Here is a 26,859-nt window from a genome sequence, read left to right as displayed (position 1 = left end):
CTGATGCAGTACAAGCCTGAATATTATTCAATATGTCTGAGAGGGTTTCCATTCAGCAAAAAGAGGAATAGTGCAGTTGAGTTGACTGAAATCAAGTTAAAGTTTTAAAATGACTATTTTATTCATACTTTATGTTGTACTAATATCTCCTCATGTACAATGTACCCAGTGTACAATTCATCAGATGCAGCTGTGACACACAGCTCAGGGAGACAGATACGATACTTCAAAACCGTTAGCGCATGATTGCTGCAATTTCTGTAAAAAAAATAAAGAATTGCTCATTCTTGAAGTCATAACTCTGTCAAACAGACGTGATATACATATCTTTAGAGCCAGTGCGACTTTCTGAGGATATTATTATTTTCATCCTTTCATGTTTATCGTGAATAGACATTAAACCACTCAGGAAACCGAGAAAAAGACTCCAGAACTTGCAAAAATAAAACAGGTACAAGATGTAGCCCACAGCTAACTAACTAACCACATGGCAACAATCCTGTTTACATCCCCCAAAGCCTCAAATTATGCAAACTGTAGTTTAGTTCCAAAGCTTATAGCATGATTATCGTCCAAATTGAGGTGAGACAAAGAATATTGTTTGGAGAGACAAAATTTATCTTAACTTTTTTCATGTTGCACAATTAATATTTACTGAAGCTCAGAATGTTCCGTTGAAATGGGCGTCACGATTTTATCTGTTAATCAGATAACAGAACACTGGCCAGAGGTTTATGATATTGTGAGGGAGAGTCTTAGCAACTCTGGAAATTTATGACAGCGATAGTGATTTTATTGTTTTACTCCTCCTAGCAACAGTTTGCAGGTAAACAGTAGAAATACGGCCTTCATGCTACTTTAGTTTGTCCTTTGACCCCACTCAGCACCTCTGATGGGTGTGGTCAGAGGTGACGTAGATCCTGGAGAACACTTCATTGCACATCAGGACAGAAATGTGAGAAGAAGCTTTTCAGAAGGTGTAAAAATACTCTTTAAATAATGTTAGACTTGTTGGGTTTAATGCAACAGAGAATCATCCACTGGGGTTTGTGGTTTCTTTGTGTGTTGTTCCTTAAAGGAAAGCCGACCAACAGTACAATCTCCCGTGTGATTTGTTCATTTATATTATTTATTTTTCCCTGGCAGCATGTGGTTTTAATTGACATTAAGTGTTCTTGCTAAACATGAACTCCTTTGATTTGTGTTTTTTGGACTCTGCCAAAATAATAATTAGAAATGGCACATGAGCCAGTAATGGCATAAAACTTAGGACAAAAAAGACATTAAGCAGTTTTGGCACTAAAGATGATACTTGGTGCTAAAAATAAAAGTTAAGGAAATGAAACATTAACTTAATGCCTTCATTTTCTTTGGCCCCCTGCCGTACCTGGAGGTTTTATGTGCTCTCTATACTCATATGAGCCACCAACTCTGTGGTTCAACATGGTGGTCACTCTAATGTCCGTGATAAACCAGAGGATGAAGAAATATCTGTGGCAGGGTCACACACTTTGCCGACTGGCACATTGAACTCGTCCAGCTCTGTGTCCTTCAGCTTCGCCTCAGTCGTGCATCACTAGATTGATAAAACAGCTCGGGCATGATCAGAATGACACACGATGAGCCACTTTCTTACCACACACGTCTGGGGATTATATAATATTTATCATCCTTCTGCTGCTGTCGTCAGTGACTGCGACTCATTATGAAATCTGATTGTTATCTTATCTGATGATGAGTAATGTGACACTTTCTGCCAAGAAGAGATTGAGTATTCCATTAAGCTTTGATGCATTTATTATATCTCAATGTATGAAGCTTCCTCCTCCTGATAAAGCCAATAAAGCCAGGCTTCGTTTTCCTGTCATTCGTTTCTCAAAGTGTAAATGTAATCTTCCTAAGTGATATTAGCATGGATCAAAGTGGCATGTTACTCATGCAAAAAGCAATAATAAAAATCATACATTTTTCATTTTCAGCACACAACACTTTATTGGCATTCGCACTGCAAACCTTAAACATGAGGAGCATGGTGATGCTTTGCCCTCCAATAACTGTGAAAATGTTATGCTTAATATTGCAAGAGGTTCCTCTGCCATTGCTAGGAAACAGATGAAAGAAGATGATGACAAATATCCGTTTCATTTGGCTTTTGTAAAAATCTGTGAGAAAAGAAAATGATGAGCTTTTTGTATGGGTGAATATTGCACAGCGCAGTGAACACGATGATGGTGACAATGACTAAAGTCATTGTCAAAATGAACTCCTGTCCGTTAACTATTGACGCTGTTTTTGAAATATTTGTGGTTTTGACCTTTAAACTGTGAATGTTTGTCTTTCCTGCCTGTGGCTTTGTCACAGAACAGCTGTGATTTGGACAATTTAATCATAATATCTTGTTCAGGAAGATGAGGCTGTAGCCTGTTATGAAACACATGCTGGGTAGGTTATGCTCAGATCATGCTTTAGGAGGGTGCCAAGCGTCAGGAGAACCATCCAAGACCCCATTAGTATGCATGTTGTGTTTTTGCCTGTCGCCGCAAGCATGGGGCACATGCAGACTCAGCCAGTGAGCGCATGTCTGAGCTGTCTCTTAAAAGGACCAATCCGTCATTTTGCTAACCATCTTATTTTCAGGTAGAGCTTATATTTTCATGTATAATCAAAACAGATTGATGGAAATGTTTGTTTATGTTGGCAGATAATAGTTGAAATTGTCAGCATGTTTTGACTTCAAGGGCATCAGAAATTATTTGTAACTTTTAACACGACATGTTAGCTTGTTAGACATTGACGAGCTTTAAGGTTGTGCAGTTCAAAATAGCCACAAGGTTGATGGACAAAAAGGGCCTTTAGATAATTGTTTACCCTATCAGTAAAGACTAATAATTCAGATTCATCGACTGAAATCTCGCAATATAATCAGGATTATTATTTGAGCCGTGATTGTTGAGCCATATTTCAGGCCTGGCTAACGCTCTGCGTGTACTTCAAGTGCTCTAAATAGACACTTGAGAACCTCAAAGCATCAAAAGGTCACACTGATATGAGTGGTCATCATCCATCATGGCGCTTTCAGCAGCAACTTGCAGAGCAGAAGTTGCATCATACGTCGCAGATGTCCCGAGTTCAACAGTAAAGACAAACAGTGAATGTTTAAAGTGTTCATTCAGAGTCCGTGTTTATCGGGGTTGCAGTCCATCACGTTTATGGCCGTTGTCGTAAAACATGCTAATTCGCTGTTATCACCCTGGCGAAGGATAAACTGTGCAGCAGTGCTGTAAACAAAGTCTAGTTAGTGAGGACAGTCATGATGACCAAGGTGTCTCTCACAGTTCAAAGCTGCATTACACATTTACAGCTGCTCTAAACCTCACATGCAGTAAAACGTAATGTCTATGCAGGGGGATTCACGGTCAATTTAAGCAAAGTAATATAAATAATTAATAATTACAGTATTGAGTATGTGTGTACACATTTTTCTAAGGCTGTCCTGTAGTTCTTCCGGGAGGGAAACATGCTTTCTGACTAGAAATTCACAATAATTCAAACTGAGAATTCTGAGAACTGCCCCTTTTAATTAAAACTAGTTTTCAAGTTCTGGAAAAGTATTTATTACTTTTCCAGAAGTACTTATGTAGCAATTCATATCACAGTCTGAAATTGCACTATTCAGCTTAAAGATGGCTCATTGATTTTTCCTCTTCTATTGTGCTGTTTTGTGTTTTTGTTTTTGCCAAGATGCGTTATTAATCAATATGGCATTTGAGGACAGACGGATAGACTGGCTGGAATTTACCAGGAAAGTCCTCGGGTCATTTTGTTTTGGAAAGCAGCACCGTGTTCCTGAGAAGCTGCTGGGGGTCAGACAGTCACCCATGAGGAACACCAGGCTTCCTATGAACATTTCAGTTGCACACAGTTAAAGCTCGAGCTGCATGAACTGGATGTGAAGGTGGGGAAACTGAGGGTTCAACTAACGGACAGTTGACTGCACACACAAATCTCTGGCATCCCACCGATGAGAGCTTTGATCCCACGGTGATCGCAGCCTTTAATGGAATATAGAACAAACTGACCCCTGCTTCTTCTGAGTCCCGTTTTTAGATACTGTAGCAGCTCACGGAGTAACACGGCCTCCCACTGCAGATTTTGTAAAGCGTGTTTCTACCGTACCTGAATCTCAGTGAGCTCTCATCAGATACGATTCTGTTAACCGGTCCACTGCTGCGCGGCAATATCAACTGCGCTCTTAATACATTATGAGCTAAATGCATCCGTCGTTCATTTGCGTCTAACAACTGAAAAAGAATACAAATATTTAGAATCTGAAGTCTCAGTGAGGGTGACACCACCGTGGACTTTGAGCTTGCTCCCCACAGCAAAAGAGATTTTCTTTTTCTGCTCAAGCAAAGTTCCCGTTTCTTTGGCAGGTTATTTACGCTGGTTGATGGTGAGTCACTCTCCAGGAAGAGTGGAGGAGCATGAGTGGGTTCTCTGATGTTTATAGGTTGACTTCTGAATGCTTGAGACCTGCTGGTGCGCTCTGCAGGGCCGTGACATACTGTGCATCATAGACTGGGACGATTGCTGGTGTTATAATCTGTTGTGAAAGTGGACTGAAAAGAATTTGTCACACACATTTGACTTGAGATTTTTATTGGACTTGTCTTGAATGACTCAAGACTTGATTTTAACTACTCTCAAATTACTTGAGACTTGATCTGGACTTTTTTCCAATTTTTGAATTTTTTAATTATGGCAGTTTTATTTATTTTTTTCACTCAGTACTTTCTGAAAAGTGGTTTCCTTAATGGCAGTGAATGATAATTATTACGTCATGTTAGAAAAAAAAAAAAAGTGTAATTTTCTTGTATCACTTTGTGATTTCCTTCTTCTATCTTCCATCTTGTTCTTTGGCAACAGCATTAAATAAATAGTACAAAATGTTTGCTACAAAAATACATTTAGATTGGACTGAGTATGTCTTGGCAGCTCTCTTGGTCATCATGCAGTGGTCGGTCCTCTCTGTGAGTCTGAGCTCTCTCAGCCTCCTTGTAGCTGGAACCATCTCCAGATTACAGATGTGATGCATCATTATCCGCTGACTGAGATGAATGATGAATGCTGGCACCGTCTGCTGTCACCTCATTGACAAACCCAGTCATGATTGCCCCCCCCCCCCCTCTTTGTTGCAGGCTGTGTGTGTTACTTTACTGCCATCACTGAATCTTCCTCAGCCGGTGGCATTAGCATTTCTAGGGTTGCACCAACATTGTTTCTAAACTGGGATGGTCAGAGGCATAAAGAGATTTCCTGGCTTTCAAAGAGGAAAGGGTCAATTAAAAATGCATGCGGGTGCTTTTTGTCATTACGGAGCAATGACAATACAATTTCACATCATGGAAATGAATTAGTCTGAGCTCATTCATTATGGATGCACATTGGTTTCTTGTTCAGGATGGCCATTGTGTCATTTCTAAATAGATGAAAGCCAGGTAGGGTCGCCGATAGCCTGGCAATGCATTTCAGGATGTAAAACATTTGTCCTGCTGTCTGGCAGAAACCTTTCTGGTCATATCTGTGTCTCTCTGGGTCGAGCATCAGCACTGACTTTTACAAGATGAAATTAGGATACTCATTTTGCAACAGTATTAATGAGCTGCTGTGCTTTTTGACTTCTAAAGTAGGGCTGGGCGATATGGCCAAAATCATCTATTCAGACATCAATATCCCTTCATATCTTCATAACAATATACTGATTCTGAGTGACAATACTGAGGTAAGACGGTTGAGAACGCAGGTTGTTTTTCTACAGTTAACACCGATGGTCACCTTGAATATACTGATTCATTCTGTGTTTATTTCCCATTTAACGATTTGTATTTACAGTTTAATCTGATTTCCTGTGGTATTCGTTTCACCCAAGCCATATCAGTGTCAGAGCTGTTACCTGACAACTCTTGCTTTGTTTGCCAACACCTCCGGATCTCATGTTTATTACCCCGCAACCTGCCTCCCAGTCCGCTCTGAACATCTATCCACTCACTCAGGCGTCCGTTTATTCAGTCCCCCCCCCCCCTGCAGAAAGTCGGAGTGACAGAGTAAAAGCGATGCCCTGGTTGTTATTATCATGCTGCTGCACTGTGGCCACCGAAAGCTTCGAGCTCATCTGCCTCCTCCCTTGTTTGTGTCTGTGAAAACTGAAGCCATTTCTGTCACCTCGCCCACTCTTCCACTGCCTATTTACATGATAAGCCGAGCTCTTGTGTGTTTATTTACAGTAACTAATGGGTCCTTTTGTGACACTGCTGTTCCACTTAGCACCTTGAAACACATTGAAACACATTTCTGTAATTTCAATGTGTGTAGCAAATGTCTAATTAATGCGTTTGCTCCTCTTTAAGTTAACTTTAAGTTCGGTTGTCTAATAGTTTATGCTTAAAAATAAGTTGTAGAACAAAAGAGCTAGAGCTGCAGCTAACAATCATCCTCATCACGGATTTATCAGCTGGTTATTTTGTCAATTAATTGATTAATCATTTAGTCTGTAAAATGTAAAAACATAAAACTAAATAGTGAAAAATGTCCATCATAATCTCCCAAAGCCTGAGATGACGTGTTCGCATGGTTTGTTTTGGTCGACCAATTTACAATATCATGAGAAACCAATTACTCAAATAACAAGAAGTTGCAGATTTATTTTCTATTTTTCGACTAATTGTTGCAGCGCTTAAAAGATCAAATAATTATATGTTTTGACTTTTTTTTTTGCTTCTCTGTAATTCTTACTTTTAATTTAATTTGCTAATTTGTACCTAATTTCTCCCTGATCCATTTATTTTCTTGGTTTCATGAATTGTGCACTTTAACAGAAGTATTTTCATCATCAAAACTAAACCCCTCCACACATCAAACATATGTACATGTATTATATACTGTTTTAGTTCTCAACTCGTTTTTTTGTTAAAGTATATTTTGGATGATTAACTATTACAACTTAAGTAAAATGCTCCTTTTGTCTTTTTCCCCCAGGTGGTGCTCGTATTTGCTCTCAGCATCGGAGCCCTCGTTATATACTTCATAGATTCTTCTGAGTAAGTATTTTTTTTAACGTACTTCACTATTAATGCTGCTCTGGCTTATGGGTCCCTGCTTTACTTGTTCCACTGCACAATATTTGAGAGATTTAGAAACTGAAAAGTGGCCTTGAGTTTGTCTCAAGTCCTGATGTCCCTCAAAGCTTACAGTAGCTTTATTGCAAAAAGTTACAAATCGTCAGTTTTGTCTCAGAGGAATGTAGAAATGTAGCAACTATGCTCTACGGTCTTTGGTTATGTGTTATGAAAAGATGTACTGGATGTATTTCAGATATTTATGATTTTGATTACCCTCAAAAACTTCAGCCATTAACTGGTTCCTACCCTCTCGTAAATCCTGAAAGAATGCATATAGTGTAGTTCTAGCCTTAATTACACTGAGTGCTTTGTGCCTTGTATGTGGTATTTGAGAGCAGGTACTTGCTGGCTGTTATGATCCAATCCCCTTCCAGGTTAAACTGCTACGAGCTTGCCGGCGATCTCTGCTGACAAACAGCCAGTGCTCACAGATGCTTAATCTCTATTGAAAGGATCAGACTCTTAAACAGGCAGGAAAGACCCAAGTTCCTGTTCAAAACCAATCACTGTCGCTCATCGAACTGGAGGAAGTGGGAGAGCCTTTTTGCTCCATGTGTACCGTTACTGCATCCCGGTGGTGTTTGGACAGGATGTGCCATTAAGAAGTAGAGCAAAATAAACCAGGAAAAAAGCTTTTACCGAGCCCAGAGGGAGTCTCCTCTGGGAGTAATGTTAAGGCAGAGGAGAGAAAATGGGCTATAAAACTTTGTAATCTGGCTCATGCTGCTGGAGGCAGGTGTTCAGGTTATTTGTTATTTCATAAGACTATACACAGCTGAGGGCTTGGCTGGCGGTTTGCGAGCATGATCTCATTTCATTACATCCTCACCAATGCCATCTGTTCCCTCCTGAACTTGCTTGTAGCGGCACCTGACACCTTTTTCACCTGATGAAGGATGATTTTTAACCTTTTTACACATAAGAAAGGCCCTTGTTATAAATACACAATGAGGTATGATGCTGTAGCATCTGTTCAATCACTTATTTTCATATTCATACAAGTTTTTGTATGAATATACTTTGTCCCAGTTTTCATTCAGTCATGTCCAGGTCTTTCTATTATTCAGTATTTTTTCCCTACCTGTCAAGCCAACAAGCCCGGTACTTAAAGAAAGAGCAGCCAGTCAACTACTCTCTTGCATGCTTCTAAGGGGCAGCCAACAGTAACAGATACAACCCTTCCTGTAATTAGTCCTGTGGGGCTGCTGAGGCTGTCCTATGATGGGCAGGCTGACCTGGCTGGAAGCAGCACAGAGAAAGACAGGCGTCAACACAGCAAGACCCACTTAAAATCATAGAGAACAACTCCAGCTACGAGCTGCACAGAGAGGAAGAAGACGGTTAGGTCCCACCGGGAGTTTTACTTCATGAAGCTGTAGTCGTGTCTTACTTTGCACCCTATGCTTCCATGTCGTCCTGTGTTTCATCAATCTTAAAGTAGAGCCGGGTGTCAAACCTCAACACTGAGTACTGAACAAGGCTGCTGTTGAATACTTGGTCATACTCTTATTAGTATACTCTTATTCTTTTGCCACTGGGGAGCAGAAAAACTTCACAACAAGCCGACAAACCCGCAGCCATAATTGTCCTAAAGTTTTATCTTAGAGTTGACGTATTCAATTCATTTCAATATTTATTTTGTATAGCTCAAAATCACAAAGCACACATTTGCCTCAGAGGGCTTTACAATCTGTACAGCATACGACATCCTCTGTCGGAGAACCCTCGCTTCGGAACAGGAAAACCTCCCCCCCCCCCCCCCCCCCCCCAAAAAAACTTTTAACAGGGAGAAAAAAAAGGAAGATTTATGTCGGATTGAGTGTGTTTTCTGTTTAGTTGATTATTAATCTGTGAAGTATCCCATTCATCCCATATGTTTTGGCCACTTGGAGGCAGCGCAGCAACCTTTAAACATTGACATGTTATCCCCTTATAAAGCTGTAAAGTTGACAGGGAGGAACATCAGCATTCTTTTAGTCATTTATTTTGCCTAATAAAAATGATAGTTTTGTAGAAAAAACATACTTATATTGCTCAAAGTAAGGTATTAAAAAAATACATATTGTATTCAAACTTGTACTGAAGATTTTCAAACAATACCTGGTTGAAGTGATCTACGTGACCTTTCGCTCTCAGTGGATTAAGCCTTTCTGCGGTGCCATCGCATAACATCAAGGTCTCCTCCTACTGTTTGATCTGAGTCTGAATTGAATGAGGGAGAGAGAGACCAGAGCGACTTTGGGCAGGAAGGGTTTGTGATCCATAACGGGCTTAGTCCTCTTCCACATCAGGTCTACTGAAACTCAATTATTTAGCACCGCAGGTCTGCCTCCGCTATATGGTCTGTCACCCTGCTATGACGGGGATTTGCCAGGCTGATGTGTCATTACAGTGAATCAGGGCAGAACTATCCAACGTATATTAGGACTATTCTTAGAGATGCCTAAAAGAAGATCAGCTTTTCTTTATCTTCATTGTTACTTTTGAGAAATTGTCCAGATGCAAGACAATTGAATGTAACAGTTAAGTTAAATGTATCTCTTGGGTTGAATAAAAGAAAAAAACGAAAACATGCAAACGTTAAATTAGAGTACAATCAAAACAATAACTTTTATTTGTAAAAGTGCTGATCTTTTCAAAGGCAAGAAGTCCCTTACAGACATTTGCTCTTTTTTCCATGGACAGGGTGTGTATTGTTTTGCATTGAAGATGCAAAAAGTTGATATGGATGTTTTATTTTCTTGTTTTCAGCCCTTAGGAAGAATATTAAGGTAAATAAATAGGAGTTATATAAATACTGCCTCGCTTTGGGATGAGATGTGACGGTTGCGTGAGGCCGATGAAGATAGATTGAGTCCTCATCACATCACCGACCTGATCATCAACCGAGTGTCACTACTGTGCATCAGATCGGGTCAAAATTAATCCCTGAGGTATTTTAATATTACCGAATTCCAACTCCACGAGGACAGCGTTTTATCAAACAGAGATTATTCAATTTCTTTTTTTACGTAACAAAAGCAATTTGCTTTAATCCGACTGGTATTAAACAGCACAGGGGAGATTGTTGCTGTTGATTGTGAGTGTAGAAGACTAACAAAGACACACAACAACAAACTAACATGACATGCTGCAGAGAAGAAAGACATGATTCGCGATAGCGTGCGCTTTGGGGGAAGTGTTTTAATCAATCAATCATTGATTGTATCATTTTTGAGGACTGATGCGGTAGAATGATCCCGTAATTTACATGAAAAAGCAAAGATTACAGAAAAGTCACAATGTAGTTTGTTTCCTCAAAATTATAATTTCAATTTTGATAAATGAAAATGTGTGTAGTAGAAATAGACTGTATATGTTTTGCATTTATTATCCTGTTAATCATCTAATTTACCGACCCGAATGGCAACTAATCATCATTTTCACTGTCAATTAATCTACAGTAGATTGTTCTATTTGATCAATCGATCATTTTTACAAGTTCCCGGAATCCAAGTTGGTGTTTGTTTGACTAACAGTCCAAAAGCAAATGATATAAAACTCACATACTAGAAGGCGGAACCAGCTAATTAATCAAACAACTAAATTGTTCTGGCATATAAATGTTCTGGCAAACGACTAATTGATTTATGGACTAATTGTTTCAGCACTAACACGATTAATTAACCAGTCACTGTTTCTATCACGACAATCTTCCGTTTGATTTTTTTTATCAATGTCACTCAACTATTCATTCAAATGGTATATTAATCAAACGGCATTGTTTGATTTTGAATGTACAGTAAACCTGTGTTTTCATTTTAGGTGTGAAAAATATTTTGAGAAGGATATCGTTCAACTGCCAGTTCATATTTTTTATGACACAACCCTACTAACCTATTACAGTCACACTCACCTGGTTAATTATTTCTCTTTATTTGAATTCTTAGTGCCAGATACAAGCTTTTTGCGGGTGAGACTTCACTGCATTGCTAGCATTTGCTATGGCTGCCTGATTTCATACAAGAAGACTTGAGCCCTGCATGCATTTAACCCTTAAACTACTGCCTTGGCTCTGCCTTTCCATCATGTTTGAATTAATTTGTTCCTGAAATGTTTATGAGATCGGAAATGTGGGCCTGAGAGGAAAACAGCGGCATTTTCTATAATGTGATATGGCACCTGGAATATGACAGATTGTTTTTGCAGTTATTTAAGGGTTAATCAGGCATCTCGACAAGTTATTGCTTGTGTGACAATGAATGCATGTCCTTTCTCAACAGAAAAAAACATTGGAAAATACCAACTATTGCACTTTTTTTCAACACTTAAGTTCCCTCTTCTTTTGGAAATCTTAAAAGTGGAAAAAGGAAAAGAAGAATGCATCTTTTATGCTTTTTTTATACCATTGATATATATGCATTTTACCAACCCTTTCCTCACTTGACCACTAATATTTGTAAGACTATTTACAAATATTTTGTATTTGTAATATTTGTTTCTCTCTCTGTCTAATAGTCCTATCGAGTCCTGTCAGAACTTCTACCAAGACTTCACGTTGCAGATCGACATGGCGTTCAACGTGTTCTTCTTGCTGTACTTCGGCCTCCGTGTAAGTAAAACGAGTAGATGTCCTTTATTTACACTCTTATCTGTGTACCTGAAAACTGTGAATCTCACCTTTTAACCCTTAATTTCCATCAGTTCATTGCCGCCAATGACAAGCTGTGGTTCTGGTTGGAGGTGAACTCGGTGGTGGACTTCTTCACGGTTCCTCCGGTGTTTGTGTCTGTGTACCTGAACAGGAGCTGGCTCGGTAAGGATGCTCCCATCTCTCCCACAGGCTGATCAAACAGGTGCTGCATTGTAGAGTGGATTTTTCGGCTTTTATTTCCCAGAAGCTTGGGCTGCCACCCAGTGGATTTAACGGGTCTAACAGTTGTCAATGAAAGCACCAGATAATCTCAGCACGTCCCTAGACTTGCATTACATGGGCACACCTTTAATATTTGCCGTATAAGTTTGATAATTTTGTCATGAAATTAACTCTATGGCATGATATACATGAAAAGTTTGAATGATTTTCGCCATTACTGTGGAAATGGTGCATCAAATTAAAAACTCTGCCAGAGCACAGCATGAAAACTGTGAATTATGGCGACTCCATGGCTCAATACACATTACTCGTCAAACTAATGCTTGTTTGCATGACAACGCTATCAAATATTGTATGGCTGTCATCTGGTGTGCCATTTAAACTTGCATTCATGCAATCTGATTTAAATGGAAATGTGATCGGCTCCATGTCTTTGGCCATGTGCTGTGGGCAGTGGGCATTGTGCTGCAGGTGTCATTCACATGCCCTTCACCTCTCCGGTACAACTCTCCAGCGCACCTGCAATAACACTCGAATGAAACCACGCTGTGATTGTGAAATACAAGAATGGATTAAAAAGACAGGTAATAGGCTTTGTTGGGGCCTTGATCGCTAGAATAGAAGTCAATCTGCTAAATGTGTGAGGCTCATCACTTGGAGAGGTCTGTGAGGAATTACAGGATTAAGGGGGGTCTCTCTGTTTTTTTGCTGCGTTGCAGGCTTTCTAGCTGCTTTTCCTTCTGTCAGCTGAGGAACAAACCTTCCACCGGCATTGAACACCCTCTACTTTAGAGTCAGTATGACAGCTTGATAGGTTCAGTTGCGTAACGTGCCTGTGTATTTTCCCTAGGCTGATGCACTGTGAGTGACTTTCGATGTGAAAACAACAAAAAGTAGGACTAGCTAGTGCTGGTTGCCGGTGCCATCTAGTGGACATGAGAGAGTATGACAGTATTGCCATGATTTTGTTGTTTTTTGGTATGGGCAGCAGTCTAGAGTGTCCGTATCATTGTCAGTTGCATTATACTGATTTTTATTGGCCATTTTATTGCCATAGTTGTTGCAAACGGTGACTATATTCAGGCTTGTTTTCTTGTGGATATTTTATGCGCAACATTTCAAAGTGTGTACTTTTTTTAGTCGTGTTTTAAACTTTCTTTTATGGCATGCACATTGGCTTTTGCTCTACTTTTGTGCTATCTAGTGCTTTTATTCATTTTCTGATCATGCCTCCACTTTTTTTCTACATACGTAGATATAATGCTGTTGTTTGATAGAAGAAGGGGAAAAAAAAAATCACAAATGAATCCCTCAGACCCACCCATCCCTGCAGAGCATCTGTGAGGTCTGTGTGGATGGAAAGACGTGTTACTAACAAGCCACACACTGAAAAATATACATCAGGATATAATTGAGAATAGATTGACCAAGACACCAAATCACAACAATATACTTCAACTACATTTTGTTTGGTACGTCACTGTTGTTTTGGGTTTAAAGACGGTAATGGTTGTGAGGAGAATGCAGCTGCTCAGTGTGATGCTGCTAGTCTTGTTTTTGCTGAAGTTGTCAGAGATGTGATGGAGGATGGACCTACCCTCCTACCCAAAGATTTGCATGACATTGCAATATTTTCCCTACGTGATCGTTTTTTGGCTGCATTACCCAGAACAGTGTGACCATTACTGCGATTCTGTTGTTGCTGTTACCCTCCTCTTTTGTTACCGTCTGTGTAGGTGTTGCCGTTTTTGTAATCTGCTCTGCCATGCATGCGCGCTGTACAGCTCTTCTATTTTCTGTGTTTCACACAAACCGAAAATGCAGCACTTTATTCCAGATTCCCAACAGCAAATAATCAAAGCCTTCATGCACATAGTTGACCGAATACAGATTTTAATACTTTAGTATTGTATCTCAATCTGTATCCAGATGTAGTGATGCAAAAAGATCATTATTATTCAAATGAACATGAAGCGTAAAAAAGATATACTGATATTTCCTGTGGTGTTTAGAATGAGTTCCAGTGGAAGTACTTCTGTCAGCCGTTATCTTAGTCAATATGGTCAGTGAGCAGTTGGTCGTGGAGGATTAGTCACTGATTTACTGTTTGGTTAAACTGAGGTCAAACCGGTGAGCAGGTCATAACCAGCTCAGCAGCATCTGTTCGCAGCTGTCCAACTCCCTCTTCTGATCAAAACTCAATCCTCCCGTCTGAACATTTTGACACAAATGCACACACGGAATGTGCCAATATTCTCTCATACTAACGTTGATGCACGACAGGCTTGCAGATGGGCGCATGACACACATTTTAGATGTTGCGTAGGAAATACCTTCATGTAGAAACAATATACAGCAGCTAATAAGCACCATGATATGTTTTTACTGCAAAAGTCTGAACTCAGGAGCTGAAACTCTGACCTGCTGTAGGTGTGAAATACTAGCAGCACATTTATCTCCGACAGTGAAAATAGTCCAGTGCAACTCTTCCACATTTAATGAGGCAAATACAACACAACTCATCCAGATAAGATATTCACGTCTTGGGGGCCACATGTTGCAGTTTGTTTTGTCTGGAGCTGATAGTAAAACACAGAGAGAGGCTTTTGCATTAAACTGTCCACTGGAACTAAATCTCCTCTAATGCAAACGTCCTAAGGCAGTGGGTTCTAACTTTAGGGGCGCAAACCTCCTCTTCGAGGTTTTCTAAAGATTTTACTGGTTTGATAAAGGGAAACAAGTGAGACGCTGTTCTAGTTTGTTGTACAATTCTCCATATTAGTTAATATTTATACATAATATGTATTCATTAGACGATAGACAGATTTTGCATGTTTTTGGTTTTTATGCTTGTTACGCCTTAAATCAAAACAATGTTTTCTTGCGACCCTGTAAATGCCTACTGTGGGGCTCCAGTTGTGACCAGTGCGACCACTTCTAAAGGGATTTTTAAAAATGTTATTCCAATAATAACTAGAGTCCTGAAGAAGCAAAATGATGCATTAAACAACAGGAAAAAGCTCAGATTAAAGTAAAGGCTGAGAAGAGTAGCATCACTTTTTGTAGCAGATCTGTTAATCAGATTAATGTTGTGACCCTTTTGGGGGTCCCGACCTCCAGGTTGGGAACCTAGGTTTCAATTTGATCTATAATTAGTACAAAATTACACATTTCCACAAACCTTTATATGAATTAACATTTATAATTTAGTTCATTTAGTTATTTTTTAGGACATTATAGGAAACTATAGAACCTAAGGCAAATAAGGCATTTTCTTTTTCTTTGCTTTTTTCTTCAGAAATATTAAATATAAATCTATTTAACTTTTATACTGCTCATTGTTTGTACTGAAATTATTCAGGGCACATTTGGTATTTTGCTGAAGTGACACATATTTCAAATTGTTCAGATTAAGTGGACTTTGCAGCTTCGTTTTTTCATGCTGCGCATTTAGATTTAACGTCAACTACAATAGCTATTACATCAGCTGTGATTAATTTAGGGATTATTGCAGAATCACTAAATCCATAGAAAAACACAATGATTGCCAAAGCTTGTCATTTTTCTTTCCATACACAGCTTTACTGGTTGTTCACATGACTTGTTTCCTGCTATAAAGGCGAGACATGCTGTTCTTGTCCAAGATTAGAGAATGAAATGTGGTTTGTCCAGAACAGTTGCTGGGTTATATGAGATGAGATGTCGGTTACACTGTGAAGCCAGCTGACGGACAGACTCGCTGCCTGGCCTCTTCCTTTCCCTGGATGAATCCTAAAGGAGCTTACACTCTAATATCCTGATGGGAAAAGGGTTTGCTTTAAACTCGACGAATGCGCCCGATCACAGCGAGGATGCTGTGAAGGTCTGAGGTGAAATCCAAAAAGGCTTCTTCAAAAGGAGTCCTTTTTTGACGCCACCCTGTTTGGTGGTAATATCATGAAAGCACCTGATTCTTTTTGTGTTTTTCTCTCTTTTTGGAGAAGGATCATATTTTTTCTACACGATAGCTGGCAAGGTGGATGCAGAATAGTGAAGAGGTGGATGTGAAGAAAATTTTGGACTTGACGTTTGCTTACCAAAAGTAACTTTCAGACATGATTCCCGCTAAGATATTAGTGTACAGGGGGCCCGATGGAGGCACACACTCTCAGACGGTTTCTAACACAAGAAGGCGCAAGAAATCAACCGGGGAGCTCTTCCACAACGGCTACAGGGTCAGGATGAGCCACGGGCAGGTCAGCGAGAAAGAGGACCAGGACAGCATCTGCTACAGCCTGGGTTCATGCTTCCATGTAATCTCCTACTGGGGTAAGACCTGCGGGACGTGGGAACGAGGGGAATCTCCGCTAAAGCTGAAGGCTGGCGTGTCCAGAGGTCTTTGGACTCCAGCTGGAGCAGGTTCAGGATTTGCTCTGTATTATGTTCCCCATCTGGCAAACGCTCACTTGAAAATGAGAAATTAGCTTTTGGCAAGCCACACCACGGTTCACGTCATTTTATAAAAAAATATTAATTTTTCTGTCTGGCTGGATGATTGCCCGTAACGTCTTTGGTTTGTGTCATTTGGCATTCACGCAAATCTATTCCAGCAGAGAAGTTTAAAGCATGCAGAAATGGATTTTACTTGAATGCTTACTTTTGGCTGAGGTGGCTTTTAATTATGCAGCATTGACACTGTGGTGGATTGTGCTTTTTTTTTATTTAACTGAGTCAGAGCTATGAATCATTTGGCTTTTAAACTCAGGAGGGGAGTTCCTTTTTAGCAGGTAGTTTACTGCAATGTACCTTAATGATGACACATGCACAATAACATGTGTTATCTTGCTTTATCAGTCCTGTTTTTGATGGAGATTGTGATTTCTGTGTGGAGGCGGCAGTAAAATAGTTATGAGGTTGGGATTTAACGTATATGTAGCTTAAATGATGATGATGATACAGTCGATCAGTAATCGTGTAGAGGAGCTCAGGCTGGTGTTGTCACAGCTGATTTTGTTGTTGTTTTGCTGTCCTTGAACTCTCGGCAAAGCTATTTTTTTTTTTTTCTTCCTACAAATTTAGGATTTGACGTCACGTCTGTTTAATCATTGAGGTTGATGCGACAGTGTCCACCTGTCTCTAATCCAGGTTTTCATAACGTCCACGTTTAGAGTTTAGCTCAGCAGGAATGAAACGTGTATCAGGCAGATGCCGGTGATTAAAACAGACTGAGTTGGTGAAGAGATACCTGGAGTGTTGCGATCGTTTTCTCCACATATTCCACAAAGTTTTATTTTATGATACAGTGAGGCTCAGTGTCGCTTGATCAGTTGGAGTTTATCAATATGAATCCAATGAAGTTGATAAACATGGATGAAAGTATGAAAGGTACAGTGTTCTTGCACAGTCAAAATGCTTCTGATGTTGTTCTAATTGTTGTTATTCATCTCTGATAACTTCTTTATGGTCTTTTTCTCACAGGCTTGAGGTTTTTGAGGGCCTTGAGGTTGATACAGTTCTCAGAAATTTTACAGTTTTTGAATATACTAAAGACAAGGTAAGTGTGTTAATATCTTATTTGAATCTCTGCCAATGAATCAAACTGTTTGTAATGTTTTAACCAGTCAATGTGTGGGCATTGCATGTAAAGTGATGTGATCTTTTTTTTGTAGCTGTAAGCATGAATATAGTGAAGTAAGCCTTTATGCAATGTCTTTAGCATTTAGCAAATTAGCATGAGCGCTTGCTTTCACTTGATCTGGTAAACATTGACATTAAGTTTACTCCTCAGCACTGCAGTCAGTAACATGAACAGTATGATGGAGTCTTGAGTCAAACAACACTCTGTTTGTCTCCGCGACGCTTAGTGGTAAAGCTTTTTGCACAGATGTCAGGAAGAGCTTATAGCGCAACAAACTGTTTCAGAATAATCTCCTCTCTCATTCACTCAGATGAGGGTAAAGACAAAAACGCACACAGTAGCAGAGGACGGAGGTCACGCGAGGACTATTTCTACTTTTTCTCTTATTTAAAGAAAGTCACCCATATAAATATTACCTACACAGTGAGGAGAGCATTACATTTACATTTGTCATATCTTTTCATGGCATGGTATAAAGTATCACTTTTTGCGGAAATATATTGTAAATGTGTGATCAGCCAAATATAAAGTATGCAATGTGATTCAATACATGTTAATTGAAAAAAATAATAATAATAATAATTGAATTAAATGCAATAGCTGTAAAGATTTTTAGAACATGTTATATTATGTTTCTTGGATCACATGTTTTCCATTTTTAAGTATTAAATCTTATATAACACTTAAATCTGTTCATAATATTTAGCAGTTTCTCACTGTAGCTCCTCTCTTATGTTATTACTGGATTGAATATGAACACTATATAATACATTTTAGAGCATTTATCTTGCAATCTAGCGACTTGTTTTGACATCTTCGACTATTTTCATGATACCAATGTAATAACTAATCATTAACAACTGGTATGTTGCTGTTTGGATGTTTTTTTTTTTAGCAACTCAATAAAGCTGGTGAACCTGTGTTCAATCTTCATAAGCACATGGCTAACTGCAGCAGGATTCATTCATTTGGTGAGTTAGTGGGAGTTACATGCTTTTTTTTTTTTATTGCATCGTCAACATCCTTTACTTCTATGTGTTTACCCGGTTGATGAACAAATCTCAACCTCTGTTCCAGGTGGAAAACTCGGGGGATCCTTGGGAAAACTTCCAAAATTCCCAGGCACTTTCCTACTGGGAATGTGTCTACTTACTCATGGTTACAATGTCCACTGTTGGCTATGGAGACGTTTATGCAAAAACCACCCTGGGCCGCCTGTTTATGGTCTTCTTCATCCTTGGCGGTCTGGTAAAAATCTCTCTTATTATTTACTGCTTAATATCCTCCATGCAACCAATCGTCACAGCCCGCCAGGTGTTAACAAGCGTCGGGACGCTCTGAACTCAGGACGCCCTTCACCTGTTGTTTACACTGAGCTGTTTTTGTGGCTCACCACAGTATGTTGCATGTCATGCATTGTATGAGTTGTCTACAGTATTGCAGCATTTATTCAGGTATAATGCTAAAAGTTTTGTTCTGTTATTTATGAATTCCTATATGACGTAGAATATTGGATATTTTGTTGCATCTGTTATTAACTGTAAAAGTACTGCGGTTTCAGGTGGCTCCACCCCCCTCCCCCCCCCCCCTCCCTCTTTCCAACAAACACAATGACACAGGCAGGATTTGTTATAGCCTAGCTTGATGGATGAAGCGACATTATGTCAGTTTCTATATTTAAAGACATATTAAGGGATAAAATGCATGGAGCTGAGATTTTACAGAGAAATTACAAGATGAAGAAATTCTTAAATCTTAAAGAAAACATCCTTTGTGGGATTTGCTACAGACCCGAGTGAGTTACCTGATAAAGACTATTTAGAGGAAACCATTATCCGGATCATAAAGTATTATTCAGGAGTGGATTAAACAGCATGGTGACACACTGTAATATAGGTAGAGTTGAGTCTTAAAGGGATTTAAGTGACATTTTATATAAAGACAAAATTAAGTTTCAATCAATACATTTCAAACTCAAAGTAATCTAATATTATCTTTCGGGCAAGAACAGTTTGAACTCTTTGATTCTGACAGTCGGTTCAAAGTCACGGTGTGAAGCCAGACATTGTTCAAACCCACAGAGTTATATTTAATATTCTAGTGGAGATCCAAGTTTCAAAAGATACCAGATGTGTCAGGCAGAATTTGAGAGAATTATGTTAAACATTATGCAAAATACATCAATATTCCTGATGGAACAGTGCAGTCATAAAATATTTGGAGTTTTTTTCCAAACTTAAAGAAGCTAAAAGAGGAAATTAAAGGAAGTTTGTGTCCGTTTCTCATATTTTATTTTCATGATAGGTATTGTAAATTAACTAAAAGAGGATATTCTTTGCTCATAACAACAAAAAAAGGAAAAACAGATATGTATCTATACTGTCATTCTTGACATTACATTTAAATGTGTATATTATCTATAAAAACATGTTCATGTGAACTGTAATGAAAAAGATGTATTCAAAGTTATTATTTAGCTCTCTCGTCAAATCTGTGAAATTGTACTTGTGCCTTTTTTTGCGCTCGTTTTTTAGTTTGTAAAATAATAACAACAGACGCATGTGAATTCTTCAGGTCGTTGTGCAGCAGTGTAGAGCCTCAGAGTTACGGTAATGTCTGCCATCCATTCGGCAGCGCTATCCAAATCAACCTGACGCGTGTTTGTTGGACGAAACATGGCACATAAGGCTTTTTTCTTAATGATTTCTATTTTTCTATCACAGATTGACAAACCGCTCATCAGCTGTCATTTTTCTCCTTTACTCTTCCAATATCCGTAAATATTGGCCTTGTATTTTCATTTTTCATTTTCATAGTTTTCTTTAATATTTGGAATGTAACTGTGATATAACTTCAGGCTACATTTCTTTCTTATTTTAATGTTAACAAATATACACTAATACTTCTCCTACACACACAGTAGAGTTCCTCTTTTAGTGGAGTTTCTTTAAAAAATAAAAATAGAGGATCTGCTCTTCTTTGCCTATCTTTTTTTTTAGTCTCTTCTTGTGTCTCTTATCTTCTCCTTAGGCCATGTTTGCGAGCTACGTCCCTGAAATCATAGAGTTAATAGGAAACCGCAAGAAATATGGTGGTTCCTATAGTGCAGTTAATGGGAGAAAGTAAGTATACTCCGCCGCAGTAGAACCTTCTCTGCATGCCCTTTTCTTTTTCTTTTTCATGCATGTAGGCCATGTTTGCTCGCTACGTGCCAGAAATTGCTGCTCTCATCCTTAATCGGAAGAAATATGGAGGGAGTTATAACTCGACCAGAGGCAGAAAGTAAGTCAATCAAATGAAAAAACAATATTATATATATATATATATTATATATTAATGGTAAGAATAATTTCAATTAATGCGAAAAATATATATATTTAATGACAGAGCCAAATTAAATTATAAAGTTGATAAACCCAAGCTTACCGGAGTTCAGTACTTTGTTTATCATTTATTTAAATGATCAAACTCATACATCCAATCCTGTATGCCATTGCTTGCTTGCTTCATGCTGACTTTTTGGAATTTTGTTTTCTTGTTCTTGAAAAACCTGTGTGGCTATGCTTGTCTATTCATCACGCTTTGCTTCTGAATATTCTTGGCCTTTATCTGCAGTCTGACCTACACCTTCAGGACTAAATATAATCTATATTGAGTTTACGGGAATAGTTAGAGAGTTAGATGATAAGAACGATACCACTCTCATGTCCTTTATGATAAATATTAGGCGAGAGCCAGGGGGGCGATTAGCTTAGCTTACCTTATCATGCAACTCCCAATAATACTTGTCGTGTTTACATACATTTGTGTGCATGGATTTAAAGAAAAGCATTCATTGGTTATCTTTAGAGGCAGTGGTTTGTGTATTTCTGTCTTTGGATAGCACCAGGCTAGCTGTTTCAGCTAATCAACTCCATATTTAAAGCAAAGACATGAGAGTGGCATCAATCTTCTCGTCTGACTCTTGGCATAAAAAAATAAGTGCATTTCTGAAAATGTCAAACTATTCCTTTAACATATACACTTTTGTGTCCCACGCTTTGCAGCTGTTTCTAAAGATAGTGAGATTCTGCTGGATGCCTCCAAACAAAATATGGCTTTTGGTAGCATGCTTTTGGGACTCGTGCTCGTTCACTTAGTTTTAAAGAAGCCAGACTTGGTTTGGGAAACTCTCTCAAACCAAATCTTTACTTCTTTTGTCTTGAAGAAAACTCACAATTAGAGCTTTGTAAGTTCACTTTTGTGTATCTTGTACACTTTTGTATTCATTATTTTGTCTAATTTGTTAATTATTGGTAAATTGAACATTTATAATCAAACTTGAGACGTACTAGGAGCTGAAGCAAACTATCAGTATGTTTGTGTTTTTGTATTTTGTTGTAATTACTCACACAAACATCTGGTCGACACAGTAGCTTTACAGTTTTAACAACTTAGTAGCGATATTTCACCAACAGAAATTTAGAAAAATCAGGTCATGTAGTTTTTATACCTATTATTTTTGTTTTGACCTCTTGCATTTAAATATGCATGCATTATTATTTTTCTATTTCCTTCTGTTTTCTTCTTCATGTCTACTTGTTGTCATTAGCACCATCATTACTGTCAGATATAACATCTATTATAACTATTTTCCTAAAAACAACAACAATGAACACATTTATTGAACATTAAAACCTCAGAGAATCACTGCAGTACAGTGAGCGATCATCTGAAATTATTTTCTAAATAATTCATGAATAAAAATATAATACAGACATATAGGAATAAATCCAAACTGGGTTCCTTACATAAAGGATCTGTGATGTGTGGGAATCAAGATAAACTGTGTGCTGATTTCATAATCTCCATTTTAGTAAACTCTGATCCTCTATAATCTGATTCTGAAATCCACAGTGCTCTCTGACCTGTATATTCAGTTCTCACTCGTCACGACGGGGACATCAAACAGCGCTCCTGTAACACAGTTTCTATTATTTCAAATAAATCACCTGAATACAAACAGTACTGATTACTTTTCCATTACATCTCTCTCGTCTCAGATTCACCTTTTGATTCCAGGACAAAGATGAAGATGAAACAACGCTTTGTGTGTGTGTGTGTACGAGCGTGTGTTTTTGGTTTTGGACTCTTATTCCGACCGCATTTTAGTTTCATTATGATTCTGCACTTCCTTTTCCAGGCACATCGTGGTCTGTGGTCATATAACACTTGAGAGTGTGTCCAACTTTCTAAAAGACTTCCTACACAAGGACAGGGATGATGTCAATGTAGAAATTGTTTTTCTTCATAAGTAAGTACAAAATATCAAGTACAAAACTACAGAGCCCCGCAAGGGACATGGAGGGGGGAAAAATAAAAAGGTTATAAAAAAACTGGCCTTTTTTACATTGCTACAACCGCTGACTGAGGGTTCGTCTCTGGGGCTGGTTTTTTTTATTGACTTTAATGAAAAACCTTTGCAATATCTAGCAAAATTAGATATGTTCTTTTCTCAACCTTTGATATTTGTATTTTTCCCTCCATGTCCTGTTCTGAGTCTCTGCACAAAACAGCAAATATCTTACTCAAGAAAAAAACAATTTTTCAGGAGATTAGAAATAATGTTCGTCCTCACATGTAAGAGTTTCTCTTTTATTCTCTCAGTATTTCCCCTAATCTTGAGCTGGAAGCCTTGTTCAAGCGCCACTTCACTCAGGTGGAATTTTACCAAGGATCTGTTCTGAACCCACACGACCTGGCCAGAGTTAAGGTAACTGACAGATGATCCTTCATCCTCTGTGGCTGAGAGGGAAGCTGTGATGTCCATAAAGTCTGTTCCTAAAGTTACTGACAAGTTGGATAACATTATGTGTTTGTTTCCAGATCGAATCAGCTGATGCTTGTTTGATCTTAGCCAACAAATACTGTGCTGACCCTGATGCTGAGGATGCATCCAACATCATGAGGTAAACCAAAGCAGCTTCTCCAAGATTTACACTTTTTCTTCAATTCATGTAGTTTTGGTGTGGAATAAGTAAAAATCTGTAAAAGTTCAAATTAGGATGAGAAAAATTGGTTTCAGGGATTGTCAAGTTACCACTTGAATACAAAGGAAATGATCACGAAGAACAACAACTTTAGTTCCTGGAAAGGAAAGATGCACTGTTGTTTAGATGCAACACAATAAGCTTAATAGAGAATTGCATTAAGGGTTGATATATTCTGCTCGTAGAAGTCAGAGATTCATAAAGATATCATATAGGTGCTTTATAAAGTTGTGTATGTAGACTCCTATTAGGAGCCCTAGGTATTTGGAAATGCAGATACAATAGACTGGGATATATGAAATGTTATCAAATGGTCATACTTCTGAAAATGAATGCCAGATGTGTTCCCACTTCTTCCTGGACGTTAATTGTGAGTGTAAGTGAGCGTGTCGGTGCTGGCTCTCACTGCAAGCACACACTCTCTGCATGAACAAACTTCTGGTGCTCACTTTCCCTTTTGGAAACTTATCAAGAACTCGGAGAGAAAACATGAATCTGTTACAAAAAGCACGATTTTCTTCCATAAGAAGAGACGACACACTTTGTTTGTCTTTAGCTTCACATCTCTGGGCATAAATAACGTCCGTCTGTAAATTGTGTCGATATTTAGCTGAAAGGAATTTTTAAAAAATGTTTTATGAATGATACAAACATGCCCAGAAAAAGTAAACATTGACGGAGGAAATGTTTTATGCAAGTGGTCTGATTTAGTTTTGTTCTTTCTGTCATGCTTCAGAGTAATTTCTATCAAGAACTACCATCCAAAGATCAGAATTATCACTCAAATGCTGCAGTACCACAATAAGGTTGGTGTAATCTTTCACTTCTACGTGAGTCATTAATTACTGTAGATGATTGTTTTTGTCACATTCTAGCATTTTGATCCACATATCTATGTTTGGGTTTCTACTTTGGTCTGCACTGATGTCATTTGGAAATATTTGTATTGTTTAATCCTTTGTCTGTCTAAGTTTTAAACAACTTGGAAACATGTTTGAAATAAATGTTTAACTACAGTGTGTGGTTCTGTAAAGCTACCATGTTAATTTGTTATGTCTGCCTTAATTAAGGCCCACCTTTTAAACATCCCGAGCTGGAACTGGAAGGAGGGAGATGACGCGATTTGCCTTGCGGAGCTAAAGCTGGGCTTCATCGCTCAGAGCTGCCTGGCTCAGGGCCTCTCCACCATGCTGGCCAACCTTTTCTCCATGAGGTCCTTCATCAAGGTAGCCACAGCTAAGATTCACCCATCTGTGCCCACTGGATTCAATTCAGAAGTAATGTTGTCCAGAAACATAGTCTGAATAGATCATAATGATTATCCCAGATGAGGCCCATGTGCAGCATCTGGTGAACGGGGATGAACTTGCAAAAACAATAAAAAATAATCTTGGTTAATGAATTTAGCTACTTTTGTAATGGAACAAGCTCTCTGTATTGTGTGACACATCTTTGTTGTAGATTGAGGAGGACACGTGGCAGAAGTATTACCTAGAAGGAGTAGCCAATGAGATGTATACCGAGTACCTATCCAGTGCCTTTGTGGGCATGTCCTTCCCTGTAATTTGCGAGTAAGTACACTGAAACAAAGGCTTTTTTAAAACTATGTTATGCTTTGTGGCATCTTTTGTTTACTTCCTTGCTACTTTTTAATTTTAAAATGGGTGCTCAGCCTCATATAAAAATCAGACCTCTAGTAGAAAAAGGTGACACAAAGGTGGCTAAGATGATTTTCAGAAAACTATAAATACAAGCATGCATGACATCTTATTATATTGTTGTTCTCTTTTGCAGACTCTGCTACGTGAAGCTAAAGCTGCTACTGATAGCAATAGAGTATAAGTCTGATCAAAGGGAATGCAGGTAAGTGGATGTGCTCACAGTGGATTATTCAAATTCATAGATGCAAAAAACTTAAACACGCAGTTGTGTTTGCTGTCAGTATTTGCTTTCAGTGATAAAGCTTGACTGCAAACACAAGCTGCTTTACAAAATGTCCTTAATTGGTGTCTAGATTGGTTTGTTAACAGGCATCAGAGGAGTTTCTGAAGTTATTTTCTTTAAACACAGCTGAAGCTTTGTTTTAGTGGTTCCTCTAATGCACTGCTCAGTTTAATACCATTTAAACTGAGCAGTTTAAATGGACCTTTTGTCCTGGAATCAAAAGGTGAATCTGAGACGAGAGAGCACTGCTATCTGCTTTCATCAGCTTAATGTAATAAACAGGCCATCGTGCCAAATGAGTTACGAAAAACAAATCCTGCCAGCGTGTGCCAGTGATTAGTGCAAAACCTTGCGAATTTTGTGATATAACTTTCCACTGTGACATCTTTGGTCTGTAAATCCTCTCAGCACCCTGATCAACCCTGGAAACCACGTGAAAATGCAGGAGGGGACATTGGGCTTCTTCATTGCAAGTGATGCCAAGGAAGTGAAGAGGTACGTCCATGAATGGGACATGAGGTCAGAGGTTGTATGATGTTCCCTCGTGCATCAAGTCACATTTAAATTGATTTATGAAATGTAAAAAGGGCAAATATGACTTTCCCAATCTCCATAAACTAGTAGATAATTCTGAGCTGAGGAGGCTTTTGGTTAGGTTAGTGGGTAAGGCCACATGTTGCTAGTGCTTACAATATGATAGGTAGCTTATCATGTTTTACTTTTGACACATTTTGCCTCATGTAATGACAAATGCCTGACATGCTTGCCTGACCTGTTTTTATGCAAATCAGGGATTAAATGTGTTCAATCAACCTGATTCTTCCTGATGAAATGCATCCCTGTGCCTCCAATTTAACAGTTTATTTTCTAAGCATCAAATACCACTAAAGGTTTCTCCTCCAGAGTGATTACATGCAATCTGAAGCTCCTTGTTCCAGACATAGTGAAGATGAAATGTCTGTAAACACTTTATTCCAGCATGTTGGACATTGACTTAGGTGGGATTGTTGTTTTTCTTCCATAGGGCGCTGTTTTACTGTAAAGCCTGCCACGACGACATTACTGATCCCAAAAGGATTAAGAAATGTGGCTGCAAGAAATGTAAGTGACTACATATATATAAACATTGTATAAGTTTGTTTGTCTTCAGTAACATGTCTTCACAGTTGAGTTGGCATCAATCTAGCAGTGTGGTGGTGTATTTACATGACCTACATAGCCATGTGTCCAAACCAA

General features: G+C 38.6%; 1 protein-coding gene across 3 annotated transcripts in view; it reads left to right on the top strand.

The window, feature by feature from the left end:
* The window catches only part of LOC142951943 (calcium-activated potassium channel subunit alpha-1a), an 80,857-nt gene that overhangs the window by 32,949 nt on the left and 21,049 nt on the right, over positions 1 to 26,859 (top strand). For all 3 annotated transcript variants that reach the window (XM_076093874.1, XM_076093873.1, XM_076093872.1), the window contains exons 3-18: positions 7,036 to 7,097; positions 11,676 to 11,769; positions 11,862 to 11,973; positions 17,491 to 17,566; positions 18,546 to 18,621; positions 18,728 to 18,898; positions 20,681 to 20,772; positions 22,833 to 22,943; positions 23,297 to 23,402; positions 23,516 to 23,598; positions 24,416 to 24,485; positions 24,750 to 24,905; positions 25,141 to 25,250; positions 25,474 to 25,542; positions 26,032 to 26,118; positions 26,648 to 26,724. In XM_076093874.1, the coding sequence (XP_075949989.1) occupies positions 7,036 to 7,097; positions 11,676 to 11,769; positions 11,862 to 11,973; positions 17,491 to 17,566; positions 18,546 to 18,621; positions 18,728 to 18,898; positions 20,681 to 20,772; positions 22,833 to 22,943; positions 23,297 to 23,402; positions 23,516 to 23,598; positions 24,416 to 24,485; positions 24,750 to 24,905; positions 25,141 to 25,250; positions 25,474 to 25,542; positions 26,032 to 26,118; positions 26,648 to 26,724 (1,552 nt within the window). The remainder of the gene's footprint in view (positions 1 to 7,035; positions 7,098 to 11,675; positions 11,770 to 11,861; positions 11,974 to 17,490; positions 17,567 to 18,545; positions 18,622 to 18,727; positions 18,899 to 20,680; positions 20,773 to 22,832; positions 22,944 to 23,296; positions 23,403 to 23,515; positions 23,599 to 24,415; positions 24,486 to 24,749; positions 24,906 to 25,140; positions 25,251 to 25,473; positions 25,543 to 26,031; positions 26,119 to 26,647; positions 26,725 to 26,859) is intronic.

The sequence above is a fragment of the Anarhichas minor genome, unplaced genomic scaffold, assembly GCF_050575085.1.
Source record: "Anarhichas minor isolate MPS153535 unplaced genomic scaffold, ASM5057508v1 ptg000017l, whole genome shotgun sequence".
NCBI lineage: Eukaryota > Metazoa > Chordata > Actinopteri > Perciformes > Anarhichadidae > Anarhichas > Anarhichas minor.
Note: the sequence above shows the minus strand (reverse complement) of the source record. Positions and strands in the feature narration are given on the sequence as shown.